This window comes from Poromitra crassiceps, assembly GCF_964638095.1.
Source record: "Poromitra crassiceps genome assembly, chromosome: 7".
NCBI lineage: Eukaryota > Metazoa > Chordata > Actinopteri > Beryciformes > Melamphaidae > Poromitra > Poromitra crassiceps.
Genome location: NC_139628.1, coordinates 57,924,910 through 57,940,093, shown reverse-complemented (window position 1 = coordinate 57,940,093; position 15,184 = coordinate 57,924,910). Strand labels below are relative to the sequence as shown.

Genomic DNA, 15,184 nt, shown 5'->3' with positions numbered 1-15,184 from the left:
CAACGGCCGGGGACTACTTGGACAGGACCAGAGCAATCTAGTAAGAGAGAGTGGCGTCAGCGGAGGTCCAAAATGTGTGACTCAGTAGCCGATTAACAGCCAGGAAGGAGTCTCGCGCTACGTTTGGATGCTAAAATAAAGCTGATAATATACAATTTGATTCTTTAAAAGTCTGACCCTTTCAAAGTACATCACAAACGGTCCATTTTGCTGCAACTCGACAGCGCTGCTTAATCCAGGACCTTACTTCCTGGAGCTCTTGAGAATAAAAAACTGGTCCTTTGGAGTGAATGGAGATGTCGTGACTCTTCTATATACACGGTTCTGGACAGGGGGAACTCTTCTATATACACGGCTCTGGACAGGGGGAATTGGCGATGTACATTTGAGAGAAAATGGGGAGAGAAAAAAAAATCATAAACCATACATGCATCATAGGGATTTACAAAAGAAAGTAAAAACATCACGTATTCACCTTTATGTTCCAAGACAGGGGTTAGCCAGTTACTTCCTATTGTGTTGACACTTCCTGTGACAGGACAGTGCTAGTGAACAGGTAAAACAGACGGTGAAGTCATAACACACCTGGGTCAAGTGGGCGGGGCTACATAAGGTGAATATGAGCACTCAAAAGGCTGCAGTCAAATAACAAATCCGCTCTTTCCAACCTGTACTTCCTCATTTCTGCCTGTAGGCTGGCCTGTGGGATCATCGCTCGATCGGCGGGCCTTTTCCAAAACCCCAAGCAGATTTGCGCGTGTGACGGCATCACGCTGTGGGAGGAGCGGGACAGGCCAATCGCCGGGAAGGGGCGGAGCAAGGCCAACGCAGAGATGCCCGCAGCACACCTCTGAACGCCCCGGGACACACACACACACACACACACACACACACACACACACACTGGTCATATCTGTGACTGTAGTCACATGATGAGGAAAAAGTAGGGTGTCAAAGAGAAATGGAGAGGGGACATTTGTTGACAGAAAGGGAGGGACAGAGACAGACACAGAGACACAGAGCACTGAAGAAGATGATGTTGCCAGACAGCTGGACAAATGACCAAAGAAAAGTGTCCTTATTTTCTTGAATCTTTTCCACTGATACTATGAAACGCATTCTTTAGAACAGCACTTAAGAAGATTACAACACCGCTTGGGGACTTTTTCAAACGCTCCGATTAGCTCGATATGGTGTCCATTAATATAGTTTTATGTACGGTATAACCATTAATATAGTTTTATGTACGGTATAACCAGACTCCATTAATATAGTTTTATGTACGGTATAACCAGACGGCTGACACAGCTCGTTTCGCTCGATGCGGCAGGAAGATCTGAGCAATCCATTTGAGTTCAACACTGGCACCTAATCTGCAGCTGGAGGAAATGGGCTTCAAGCTGTCATTAAAATGTCCAAGTTAATTATCCAGACTCCTGAAACATCCCAGAGGGAAGCTGCACCACACTAACTTCTATTTGAACTACATCCATTCCTGCCATAGCCTGTTCTCGTTAAATCCATAAGGTGGTGTGAGCGACTTGGGGAAGAGAGAGAGAGAAGAGAGAGCAGAGAGAGAGAGAGAGAGAGAGCAGAGAGAGAGAGCAGAGAGAGAGAGAGAAGAGAGAGAGAGAGAGAGTTGGAGAGAGCAGAGAGAGAGAGAGAGAGAGAGCAGAGAGAGAGAGCAGAGAGAGAGAGAGAGCAGAGAGAGGTTGGAGAGAGCAGAGAGAGAGAGAGAGGTTGGAGAGAGCAGAGAGAGAGAGAGAGAGAGAGAGAGAGAGAGAGAAGAGAGAGAGAGAGAGAGAGCAGAGAGAGGTTGGAGAGAGCAGAGAGAGAGAGAGAGGTTGGAGAGAGCAGAGAGAGAGAGAGAGAGAGAGCAGAGAGAGAAGAGAGAGAGAGCAGAGAGAGGTTGGAGAGAGCAGAGAGAGAGAGAGAGGTTGGAGAGAGCAGAGAGAGAGAGAGGTTGGAGAGAGCAGAGAGAGAGAGAGAGGTTGGAGAGAGCAGAGAGAGAGAGAGAGGTTGGAGAGAGCAGAGAGAGAGAGAGAGAGAGAGAGGTTGGAGAGAGCAGAGAGAGAGAGAGAGAGTCAAATTCCAGCCAAACGAGAAAGGGCAAGAGGGGGTAAAAGCGAGCGAGGGGCGAGCCTCAAAGGAGTGCATGGTCAGCTGTCTTTCCAACATGGAGTTTCAGTGTAGGATTCCCCTCCATCGTTGTCACGGAAGCAGCCACCTTCAGTGTCACACGATACAGCAAACAGAAACCTTCCACGTTTGACACTATTGATCCTCGCATCGACTTGTTATTGTCACAATTTAAATATGAAAGTGTAATTGGATGATGTGTGTGTGAACGTTCTACCTGCTGACACGTGTTGATATTTTTCTTCCTCGGAGAAGAGATGAGGAGATGAAGAGATGAGGAGAGGAGGAGATGGATGTGTTGTGTAAAATGTTATTACTAATGCGAGTGAGTGTAATATTAGTCTTCCTGGTGATGCCCGGAATAAGCTCGTTGAACTTGTCATTGTCCATTCCATTTCAAACTGTAGGTACAGACTTCATCACCAGGAATCATCTTGCATTTGAAGAGTTCCACCATCAATTCTTTTTTTACCCACTCGTAATATTGAATGATTTTATTTGACAGCTTAAAATAAACAAGTTTGACAGCCTTTAGGCCACAACCGTGTACACACATATATACACACATACAGTATATATATATATATAGTGAACACATAGTGAAATTGTCAATAAAGGGGGGAGAAAATAAGACTTATTGCCATTGTGGTCCTTGTGTTTAACTGCTAGTACTGAAGTCAGGAATCATCTTCAGACTTTTGCAATATTTTTTTTTTAAGACGATTTATTTTTCCAAGTATTTCCTCATGAATTCAAGGAAGCAGCAAGACCCCCTCCTAACCCTAACCTCCCCATGAATAAATAACATACAATTGAAACCCTGTGTTGTACTCTGTTCTACTTCAAGAGCATTTCATCAACCCCCATCATTGCATTTATTCACTTGTTGCTCCCCCCATCCATTCAAACGCAGTTACCCTTTGACCCCTGTGGCTTTGCCCTGGCCATTCTGCCTGCAGTCTCTTTTAGAATGCATTGAACAGTCGTGCGGTGCTGTAGAGGTGCTGTGTGGTGGAGGTGCTGTGGAGGTGCTGTGCTGTGGAGGTGCTGTGCAGTGGAGGTGCTGTGGAGGTGCTGTGCTGTGGAGGTGCTGTGCAGTGGAGGTGCTGTGGAGGTGCTGTGCTGTGGAGGTGCTGTGCAGTGGAGGTGCTGTGCTGTGGAGGTGCTGTGGAGGTGCTGTGCTGTAGAGGTGCTGTGCTGTGGAGGTGCTGTAGAGGTGCTGTGCTGTGGAGGTGCTGTAGAGGTGCTGTGCTGTGGAGGTGCTGTAGAGGTGCTGTGCTGTGGAGGTGCTGTAGAGGTGCTGTGCTGTGGAGGTGCTGTAGAGGTGCTGTGCTGTGGAGGTGCTGTAGAGGTGCTGTGCAGTGGAGGTGCTGTGCTGTGGAGGTGCTGTGTGGTGGAGGTGCTGTGCTGTGGAGGTGCTGTGCTGTGGAGGTGCTGTGCTGTGGAGGTGCTGTGTGGTGGAGGTGCTGTGGAGGTGCTGTGTGGTGGAGGTGCTGTGCTGTGTGGTGGAGGTGCTGTGCTGTGTGTTCTTGTATTGGTGCTGTGTGCTCTTGGGTAATTTCATGTGTGATTTGTGAGGATTCAGAGCAGCATCCTCCTCTCCTCCTGCTCCTCCTCTCCCCCCCCCCCCTCCTCTTCCTCCTCCTCCTCTCTGGGCGCAGGCAGCAGCACAGCAGCACCCTCCCCCTCCTCTCTCCAGCAGAATGCCCGAACAAACGGAAGCAGGCGCTACCATTTTGAAACAGAGCACCGCTTAGGTAAGATGGTAGTTCCTCTTTCTTTTTCGCCCTTTCTTCGCCATTCTTCTCACTCGAACCGTAACAGACGCGCTTAATAGTGATTCGTTGTGTTTATGAGTGATAAGAGACTGGGGACGGAGTGGCTCGTGCGTGGCGGCGCGGTGTTGCGCTGTATTCGTCCCCGTGCTGCCTGCCTGAGGGGGGGAAGTGATTGTCCGTTGTTACATTGTATCGATCCAGCGTGCCTTTTCGTGCCCGGTTTCGCCACATTGGAGCGAGTATGAATAATCCTTATTTAGTTACAATGTGTGTCACATGTTTATGTATCGTTTTATAGCTTAACATGTTCGCCTCGCGCTCGGTTTGTTAACAACACAAGCGAAAGCAAGCATCCAAACGCGCTCGCCATTCATGTGGACGGGAAACATGTGGACAATTTAACGTTGGCGTTAATTGTCCGTTAAACGATCGTAGCTTGTGTTTTTTCGCCCCGTGTGTCTGGAAATGTCCCGAGCAGGACAAATGTGTTGACTCGGCTCCGTGCTGCGTCATCACAAAACAGCTTGATGCCTCATATGAACCCAGTTTCAATGCAGCAGCCAGGCAGCCATATGCAATCGATGAGGGAGGGGTACAGTACAGTACAGTCAAGCTAAACGGCTAACTTAGCTGCTGTTTGAACTAGTGCCCCGTATGAATATCAGCCGCAGATTTGTGTGCATGTTGCCTGAAGCCTAAACCGGAAAATAGACGTGTCATTCTCTCTGGTGTGGCGTTCCACTACTCTGCCCTTTGGTTTACAGCCACACGTTTGTTTGGGGCCGTTCAGGAAGAGAAAAGGTCCTCCTGACCTGTGTGAGTGAGAGCACTGTGTGCAGTTTGACCTCCTGACCTGTGAGAGCACTGTGTGCAGTTTGACCTCCTGACCTGTGAGAGCACTGTGTGCAGTTTGACCTCCTGACCTGTGAGAGCACTGTGTGCAGTTTTGGTCTGCAGATTACTTAACTCATTGAGTGCCATGGACGTCCTTCGACGTCCAATTAAATAGTGACGTAGAGTGCCACGGACGTCCTTCGACGTCCAATGCGTTTTTTGACGGTGGGACGTCGATCAAAGCCTTCCGCAGCTCCTGTACAACTATAGTAGCTATTGGAGGTCTATAACCTATTTTACAGAACCCTTAGGTGGCGACAGTGCTCTCCACATAACAGAAAGGCAAGGAAAAAACAAAGAAGAAGTCGTTATGGAAACGGAAATCGCATCGCATCCGTATGCATCGATATGCTGAAGCACGTTACTGCAGCTGTGCCTGCAGCAGCCAATCTGCTCCCACAATTGAGCCGCTCCGTGTCGGTTGCGACAGCACATCCGCACATCCACACCGTGGAGTTGTTATTATTCTCAACTGGAAGCATCGTTGCCGGTGACAAACACACGCGGAACGCTGTAAAAAAACGGGATGTTGCGCACCCTTCACTGTGCGCACAGCAAACTCAGCAGAGAGCCACCACAGACAGGAGGAGGAGTGTGCAGTTGAGGCGGGGCGGGGCGGGGGGGGGGGGGGGGGGGGGGGGGGCACGCAGAGCAGCACGCAACGGCCAGACAGACCCAGGCAGCAGGACAGGATTGACAAACGCAAGCCAGAATATCCGATGCCCACCAGCAGCAAATCAAGACCAGCAAGAAGCTGCAACCAGCAGCGCACGCAGGGGCCAGCGCTGCTGGTTGTAGCTAAAAATATTATTCTGCCAAACAAAATTCCCTGGCCTAAACTGTTTTATTGAAGGAAATTATTTTTGAGGTGTGACTACATTAGAAAAGATTAGCTTCAGAGTCAGTGATGTGCTTGAAATGTTTAATTTCACAAAAGGCCAATTATCTCAGCTTCTAGGAAAAAATTACTGTTTTTGGATGAATCAAGCTATCTTCTCCGGCTCATAACTAAAGAACGGAAAATGGGATCAATAAACTTTTTTTTGCAGATGATAGAATAGAGTCTCATCGTTCTTTGTGTGTGTTCAGTGTTTACATAGTAATATCACACAATATTCTGTGGGCCTCGAGAAATCACTGAAAACGCTCTGAAACTCTGGCACTGGGAGCGTCCGTTCTCCAAAAGTGGCTGGCACTCAATGAGTTAAGTGCCTTTTAAACATGAAATCTGGATCATGTCAGGCTAGAAGAGAGCAGGATATTTTCAGGTTTTGCCTTTCTAAACATGAGGGGTCTTTGTTTAGAAACAACTGGATATGAGCCGTTTTTTCTGACAGTGGGGGGGGGGGGGGGGGGGGCGCGGTAGCATGTATCGAAAACAAGAAATGTGATAGGAAACAGCTTTAGCGAATTTGTAACCAAACTCCATTCAAAAACATGCTGTTTTAACAGAGTCCATTGACAACGAGGGGTGGCATTGTGCCAAAAATGAGGCAGTCAAAATAGTGGTCGCACCATAGTCAATCACTGTGGGTGATTTATTTTACAAGTGGCATTCAAGTCATATCTGACTAGTTTTAAATGTATTTCTCCCCACAAAAGTTTGATAGCCTATCAGTCAGTCAGCTCCTATCCACTCCGCAGTGTGGACGCACAGTCACAACACTGCCTGCCTCAAATGGCTGCCTCACACAATAGAATTGGCTGCATCACGTTAGCGACAAATCTGGAGACTTCCATGCCGTTTTGACGGAGTCCATTCCGACAACGAGGGGTGGCAATGTGCCAAAAATGAGCGCATTTGATTGATTGATCACTAGGCCTATGTCTCCCTTCTTCTGACATGGATCAGCAGCGCAGCAGTAAGCTCTCTCCTCTCCTCGGTGTGATGGACCTGCCTGCCTGCATAGCTGAAGCGCATTGGGATCCCTAGCTCTACCAAACAATTCAAAGCCGTTTGCAGCACTTGAGGAAACCGTGAGTTTGCTCGTTTAATTCGTTGATATAAGCGATTGCCCGAACGATTCATTAATTAATAAACTAGTGAACGTGAAGTGAAGTGAGTCACGAAGAGCCACACCCGCCCACTCACCAGACGGATCTGCGGATAATGACCTGCCAGAGTTAAACAACAGCTCCTTTTGCGCTAATCCGGATCTTACACCGTGAGCGAGGTGAATAAGATACGGAGTCTCGGGAGTGCGCGTAGGCCGGCTAATTGTTGTTTAACATGCAGGCCAACCGGCTAGGAGCAGGTTATAATACGGATTCCACCGCATGTTAAGAAGTGGCTCTTGAGGCTGGTGGGGAAACACTCGCTGTGGGTTTGGGGCAAATTGTACAACGGAAAGGGGCCGTTCTGTTTCATGGCATTCTTGAAATTCTTCCTATCACCACCTTATTTGTCATGGGAATTTGATATCCAGGGAGGGATCCATATTAGAACATTATATATGTCTATTATTGCTCTCACTTTTCCAGATTTGTTTCTAAAAGTGCTTCCCCCCCCGGCTGCTGTATGACTGTGACTCATATGACTGTTGTTCATCTGAGTGGAAAGATGAGGTCTATTCTTGAATACAGTAAAAATCCTCCCTCAAAGCAGTGCCTGATGGAGGCTGATCTTTTCACAGTCGCTGCTGTTCTTCCCGGAGTCCAGATGATTTTTATGATTTATTCTAACCCTTTTTTTTGTGTGTGTGCATAATCTGAGTTAATCCGGGTTTATGGTATGAGTAGTCAGCTCACACGGACATGTGGTCTGTGTGTAATATTTAATTTGTGAAATGACAGCTTTAATCTGGCTGTATATTCATGCACACGGATCCGTTATCAAATAGTGCATCAATATTTACGACTGCAATTTACAAATAAATTGTGCAGCATTTCATTTTCGTAGTGAAAAGCTAGACGCTTTACGAAAGTGATTCCAGCGCTCTGCTGAATCCCTATAGATTTACATGTTGGAGAAATGGAGAAAGTCTTTTTATGCAAACTTAGCCTTTCTATAGCGTCAGCAGCAGCAGCAGCACCCCTCCCCCGCAGCCAATGTGAAGCACTGAACTAGGAGTTCTCGAGAAAAAGCTGCGTCAGCTATGTCCACATGTTTTGCAATTCCACCCCAATATTCGGGCAAAGACACCGCAACATGACTCCGTGTCGTGCAACCCTCCCCCCCTCTCCCCTTACCATGCAACCCTCCCCCCTCTCCCCTTACCATGCAGCCCTCCTCCCCCCCCCTCTCCCCTTACCATGCAGCCTGCCATCAGCCTAAGGTGTGGCGGTGGTCTGCGCTCACTCCTCCTTCCTGTTAACTGCAGATAGTTGCATCCTGTGGTTTTATCGCCCGGCTTATCTCTCATCTCTTCCTCGCCCCTCTTGTGTCTCTGCAGCGCCATGGACAAGAGCAACACAGTGAAGCTCTTTGTGGGTAACCTGGCGTTGGACACGACCCAGGAGGAGCTGTCGGCCATCTTCGAGGCTTACGGCCAGGTGGTCAGCTGCAGCGTGCTGCGGCAGTTTGCCTTTGTCCACCTGCAGGGCGAGGGCGCCGCCGAGCGCGCCATCCGCGAGCTCAACGGACGCGAGTTTCGCGGGCGCAACCTGGTGGTGGAGGAGTCGCGGGGCAGGCCGCTGCACTCCACCAAGGTGTTTGTGGGGAACCTGAGCGGGATGTGCACCACCGAAGACCTCCAGGAGCTGTTCCAGACCTTCGGCAAAGTTCTGGAGTGCGACAAGGTCAAAGGTGAGGCAGCAGGACTGCGAGTGACAATAGTGAGGTGTTGGCTGTATTTGAATAGTTTTAAAGTATCCTCTCAGAGCTACAGTAGTGTATGTAGTGAAGATTGACTTGAACAATCTTGATCCAATAGTTGTTGACAGGTTTGCAGCACCTAAGAGTGCCTGTAAATGTTCTACATGGGTTTAATAGCTTTGCCCTGTGACATGTGATATACAGAGAACAAGATCCACTCCCACCCCCTTACTGTAGACACCCCCCTTTACTGTAGACACACCCCCTTACTGTAGACACACCCCCAGATCTGATTCACCCACAAGTTCTCCCTGTAACATTATATTAGCGGTCATATTTGATCGACATTGATTCAAGATGTATTTCTCAGAATTTCCCACAATTGGACAAAGTGGTTGGTTTATGGCTGCATTCATACTTGGATCTTTAGAGTAATAAGGAGTATGAGTGTGTGCCTGTGGCATGCTGCGCTGATGCTAACTGTTGTCCCTGCGCTCAATGACAGCCAGGCATTCCTCTTCCGCAGGCTATGCCTTCGTCCACATGGAGAACAAGGAGGACGCGCTCCAGGCCATCGAGGCTCTGCACGGCACCTCCTTCAAGGGCCGCCCTCTGTCCGTGGAGCTGTCCAAGGTGCAGCCCAGCAAGCAGACGCCCACGGGGAAGATCCCCTGCGTGAGCTGCGGGAAGCAGGGTCACTACGCCGGGGAGTGTCCGGTGGGGAAGCCGTCGCTGGAGCAGTACCAGAGTCAGGCGGCCGTGCTGGCCGCCGCTGCCGCGGCCGCGGCCGGCCTGCCGCTGCAGGTGCAGCAGAGCGTGCACAACTCTGTCTACAACACCTCCACCTTTGACCCCACCTACGCCGCCCTGACCGGGCTCACCGCCGGCACGCGCACCGACGGCAACCCGGTGAACCAGGCCGTTTACGGCGCCCTCGCCACCCAGGTGTACGGCGCCAACGTTGCCAATCAGCTCTACGGGTCGGTGGCCAATCAGGCGGCTCTGACGCAGGGCGCCCAGCAGATGTACAGCTCGATGGCGCCCAACATCTACGGCCAGGTGGCGGCGAGTCTCCAGTCTGCGGCCGCCGCCTACAGCACGCCGGTCTACACCCACGCCATGAACCACCCGGTCTACCTGGCCGCTGCGCCTGGATTAGAGATGCCCTCGGCGGCCTCGGCGGTCAACCCCGCCTACTCCGTCTCTCCGGCCATGTACGCCGCCGCCGCGCCGGCCTACGCCCACATCAGCGCCATGGGAGCGGCGATGGGAGCCACGGACCACACGACGGCCATCTTTGAGGCGGCCCGGCAGGCCCATTACTTTGCGCAGGGCCAGCAGGTTCTGAACCAGCAGGTTCTGAACCAGCAGGTTCTGGCCGAGCAGCAGTCGGCAGCCGCGGGCGGCGGCCGCCAAGTCGGGCGAGAGAGACCGCAGTCCCCTCCGGAGGTCGGTGCCGCTGCTGCCCGACCCGGTGATGAAGCCCTTCATCTACCAGAGAGCCAAACCACGCAGGCCCCTCCTCCCCACGCCCGCCGGCCGCGCGGCAGAGGAGGCAGCCGAGGCCCAAGAGGACCCCATGGCCAGGTAGGAGATATGTCACCTCCCATTCCTCACCTGTCTCCCTCCATACTGCTCAACTAAGCAAACCACAAAATATCATAGTTTAGTCGAATTCCCCCACGACAACCCTCATGGTACAACCCTCATGTGTGCGTTTCTGCCAACTTACCCGATCTGGTTCTTCTGGGGGGGGGGGGGGGGGGGGGGGGTCATTTCTCAAGGCAGATTCATGTTTAAACAGAGACACAAACATCGAGTAACCAGGATGTGGTCAAAGTCAACAGTTTACTTTGACCACATCCTTGTTACTCGATGTTGCCAAGTACCACCATGAACGGCCTCACTCATCTCAGAATGCCCCTAAAAAACATGATCCGGGGGCCAAAATTGCCCCCAATATTTGGATATTTTGATTTGATTTTCATTCAATTAATTTAATTTCCATCTCTAACACACACACACACACACACTCACTCAGCACCTGCAAGCTGGTTGCCAGAAGACGACAATGAAGAACACACTCACACCAACAGCGTTGTTGTTCACACTACGCTTTAGCAACTTTATGCACCAATTACTATTTTTTAAAGTGCCCCCAAAATGTTGTAAATGCCCCCAGTTTTTAGACAGCGGGGGCAAAAGTTGGCCCCAAAATATTTGTTTAATTTCCTACAGTGGAAACATATCAATCCTTTTCTCTGTCTCTCCCTTTCCTTTTCCTGGAGCTATGTGGTGCACAACCCTAACCCCTCCTCTCTCTCTCTCTCTCTCTCTCTGAACCCTCCCCCCTGGCTCCTCCCTCCTCCCAGGTACTACGCAGAGTACTACCAGCAGCTGCAGCAGTACCCGCAGTTCCAGTACGCCTACCCGCCGCCCACGGCGGTCACGGCCCTCCCCGGCATGCACGCGGGGGTGCCCACGGTGGCGACGATGTCCGGCCAGCAGGTGGCAGCGATGGACGCCCTCAGGCCCGTGCAGGTCCCCAGCGCCGCCGCAGTGGCAGCCGCCATGGCGGCGCCCAGGGTGTATGAGCCGCCGTTGCCGCCGCCCACGCGCAAGGAGGCCATCCTCCGCCGCCCCGAACTCTCCCTTCACACGCCTGAGCCCCCCTTCAGATAGTCGCACACACACACCTCTCTGACTCCTCCCCCCTCGCTATACCCCCCCCCCGACCCCCATCCCCTGAACCATCACCTCTTCCCTCTCCAAACCCCCATCTTGACCACCTTACAGCGTGTGTGTGTGTGTGCGCGTGCGTGTGTGTGTGTGTGCGTGCATGTGTGTGTGTGTGGGCTGGGTGGGGTTTGATGTTGGTTGAACCTGCTTCAGGAGGGATTTTGATCCAGCTTAACCTTGGTCCTGATCGCTCACACACACGGTGCAACCCGAGACAGGAACAACTCGCTCTCACCTGTTGCATCATGGGCATTCTTAGCGCTTCTCACGTTTGACGTTTTTTTTCTTTCTTTCATCGTGCCAGAGTCAAGTCTCACACTTGTTGCCAGTATTTTGGACCGAGCAGGTCAGTCAGTTCACATTGTGATCACAACATGCCTTTTGTTTATTTCCGCAAAAAAAACACACAGTCGTGATTTTCTGAGGCCAAAATCCTTTTACGATAAAAGCTTCGTCCGCCACTCTCCTCTTCGAGCCTAGACGATCAGTTAGCCGTGGAGGCAGCTCGTTTGAAAGCCGTTTCTTTTGCCTTACGGTTGAAGTCGTTTAGATTTTCTGATATGTTTACCTCATCAGATGGGAAGTCGGATACATTGAAACGTACAGAACATTGTGTCGCGGTTGCATTGCGTTGTGTCCAGCAGAAGCAAGGTTGCCGGGTGGAGGTGGGGGTGGGGGTGGAGGTGGAGGTCTGTGTTGAATGTGATGCGACAGTAAGTATGGCTGTGTGTGAATGAGATGCTGTGGTGACCTTGCAGCACAACACAAAACGCAGTAGCCGAAGCTGCACCTTGCAGAGACCCCCCCCCCCCCCCCCCCGTAAAGCACACATATACGTACTGTAATGTATGTTTGGACTTCTCTTTGACCTTTGACCCTCCCCCCCTACCTCCACTGTTAACTACGACACAAAGACACTGCTTCACCTCTCTCTCCACCTCCAGCTGCCTACCTCTCACAGGCTGTATGCTATCTCTAAAGTTCATGCTGTGCTAAGCTTTCACCCACTCAGCAGTTTGTCTCCTGCCTCTCATAAAGGTTCAGCATCAGCAGTTTTGGAAAGGGAGGAGACACCTTTTGGTGACATTGATTTCTGTATATAGATATATATATCTCTCTCTCTCTATATATATATATAGTCCTACTGTATGTTCCGAGGCCTTTTTACATGTTTTTTTGGTTTGTTTTCGTGTCGTTTAAATCATAAATGTAACGCAAGTCAACCTGGGGCGCAGTTATTTGTAAAATGGAAAACCCCCCTCGCGTGACGACTGAATGAGCTGTTTACGAATAAACACGCTACTTACTTAGACTGCACCCTCGTTAGCATCGTTACGTGATGAGCTCGACTATGTGCCTATAACGCTTTGGAGTCAAGTGCATTTAGCGGAGGGGATCTCCCGTTTTTTAAGTGCTTTTTAACCGATTTCTTTCGAATGGTGTTGGACTATGAACAAAAGCACAGTGGAGCCCTCTGGTGGACTCCTGTACACGGCATTTGTTTCATATCAATGTTTTTTTTAGCAAAGCCACAAACCGGGTCTCGCCTGCCTGACAATGTCCTAATCGGCGATTGGTTCAAGCAAAAAAAGCAAATGTCGATCGTACCAATGAAGTGAGAGGTGGGCCAGTGTCTTTCCAGTCACCCCAACGATCTTCCTTTTCTCCACAAAGCAGACCTGCTGCAAACAAAGCAGACCTGCTGCAAATAAACCAGACCTGCAAACGGTCGTTACAAAGAATCCCTAGCGTTTGTTTGAAAGCAGTTGCAGGATGAGGTGGGCGGAGTTTACTGCCATTTGGAAGAGAGCTGTCAATCATCTGTCGAGGTCTATACTAAATGGACTCTTAAAGGAACACTCCGCCCATTTTCAACCAGCTTTGTATCATTAGAACATCAGTAGAATATCAGAAAACTAAACGGTTTTGAAGTCTGTCATTTAATTTGACAGTTATTGAGTGTTAAAGTGTGGACCAGTGACATCACTGGTCCACACTAACTCAAATTAATAACTCATTAACTCAAATCAACTGTCAAACTAGATGAATTATGAATAGTTTGACAGTTATTGAGAGTTGATTTGAGTTAATGAGTTATTAATTTGAGTTAGTGTGGACCAGTGATGTCACTGGTCCACACTTTAACACTCAATAACTGTCAAATTAAATGACAGACTTCAAAACCGTTTACAGGTTTCTGATATACTACTGATGTTCTAATGATACAAAGCTGGTTGAAAATGGGCGGAGTGTTCCTTTAACGTGTTATTGTCCTATGTGGAAAACCCCGCCCATCTCGTACCGCAGGCCGTTTCAAACAATCGCTCCGAGTTATTTGCAACTTCCTGTTTGTGCCCAGTCTGATGAGCACACAGACACGCCCTCTTTAAATCACCTGACTGCCTCGCTGTCTCCCCCTCCCCTCCCCTCTCCTCCCCCCCCCACCTGTGGTTTTTAGTGGTTAAGTGACTTTTGCATCTCACCAGTGTACTCTTTCTGTGTCGTATATATCTATATATCTATACACACACATACCAGTTGCATCCTTTGTAGAATTCTGTGGTTGCGAAATGTCTTGTTTGCCATGTCTGAGAGCGTCTTTTTTTAGACAAGTATTTTAATTTTGCCTTTTTTTTTAAGAAAAGACAAAAAGACAAGTTAAAAAAACAAACACCCGGCATGCTTTTTATTGAGAATATGTATACTATTACACACCATTTAAAATAAAGAATGTTTGGATGACTACTGTGGTAAAAACGAAAGCACAAGGGTTTGGACATGTCCCCTTCTTCCTGTTTACGTTTCTCCTCTCCACTTCATGTTTTCTCTTGTGTAAAAATGACCACCAGAACCCTTTTTGACTGGGGACCCAGGGGGAGACGGGTGTAGATGCTGCCCCGGCTTTGCACTCTTTGGTCAGGGTAAGTCTGGGTTGGTGCTCCTATCTCTCTCCAGCCTCTCCAAATGCAAACACATGTTTTACAGCACACTACTTTGACTGTTGTCATTGATATTTGGGCCATACTCGTCTGTGAGAGGACCCAAAGAGGAACTATTTGAAAGTACGGGAAATAAATGTGGGTATAATGTTGTGTCCGTCATAAAATACTCTTAATGTTGTGGCGGTGGCCTTTTTACAAATTGACCACAAGTGCCAAGAAAGCACCCGCGTGTCTGTGTGGTGGTCATTGTAATTGTCTTGTCTATTCCGAACACACACACGAGACAAATTCCAATCAGTGTTTCATTGATACGGCAATTCTAAACGATTGAATCTGAATAGAACTTAAATTGATTTTCACACAAGGAGGGCATCACACACACACACACACACACATGCTGAGAGCTGGGGAGAGGCACACAGATGGAATGGCCCGGGTGCATTTGTATCTGTGGGGCAGTCCTGTGGCTGTGGGGTGGGGGGGGGAAGGGGGTGTGCGTCTGGTCTGGTCTCTCCTTACTCCACCAGAACCAGAACCTCCCCGTGTGTCTCTGTGTCCCACTCTTCTCTAGACCTGCATGTGTTTCTAATATCTGTGCTCTGCCGCCAAACACGCCCGTGTCGTCTCAGGTCCAGTCCCCGAACCTGACTAACTTATCTCAACTGAATTAGGTTCCCCGGGCCCATCCGGAGCGAGGGCGGCGCGAGCCTGGGGGAAGACTTTTAGCGTGACGCCAGTTCTCTCTCTCTCCAACCATCCAAGGTAAATGACAACAATACAAAACAACGCACTGCCCATCCCCCCCACCCGCCTCCTGACTGTGCCTTGACCGAACACTCCTCCTCGCTCCTCTCCTCCGCCATCACCACCACCTCCTCCCCCCCACCCCCTCCGTAGCTCCTCCTCCTCTCCTCTGCCACGCCCACAGCCTCGGGCTT

General features: G+C 49.9%; 2 protein-coding genes across 3 annotated transcripts in view; both read left to right on the top strand.

Annotated features, from left to right (window-relative positions):
- The window catches only part of ccs (copper chaperone for superoxide dismutase), a gene marked incomplete at its 5' end in the record, with an annotated part of 60,123 nt that extends 57,218 nt beyond the window's left edge, over nt 1-2,905 (top strand). For both annotated transcript variants that reach the window (XM_083639703.1, XM_083639704.1), the window contains 2 exons: nt 695-1,638; nt 2,071-2,905. In XM_083639703.1, the coding sequence (XP_083495829.1) occupies nt 695-854 (160 nt within the window). In that variant the 3' untranslated portion in view covers nt 855-1,638; nt 2,071-2,905. The remainder of the gene's footprint in view (nt 1-694; nt 1,639-2,070) is intronic.
- Nucleotides 2,906-3,854: 949 nt separating this feature from the next.
- On the top strand, nt 3,855-14,357 carry rbm14b (RNA binding motif protein 14b). Its single transcript, XM_083639778.1, is given in 5 exon segments — nt 3,855-3,896; nt 8,204-8,556; nt 9,092-9,965; nt 9,967-10,152; nt 10,938-14,357. Coding segments are annotated over 4 exon segments (1,719 nt in total). The 5' UTR covers nt 3,855-3,896; nt 8,204-8,207; the 3' UTR covers nt 11,248-14,357.
- The last annotated feature ends 827 nt before the right edge of the window (nt 14,358-15,184 follow it).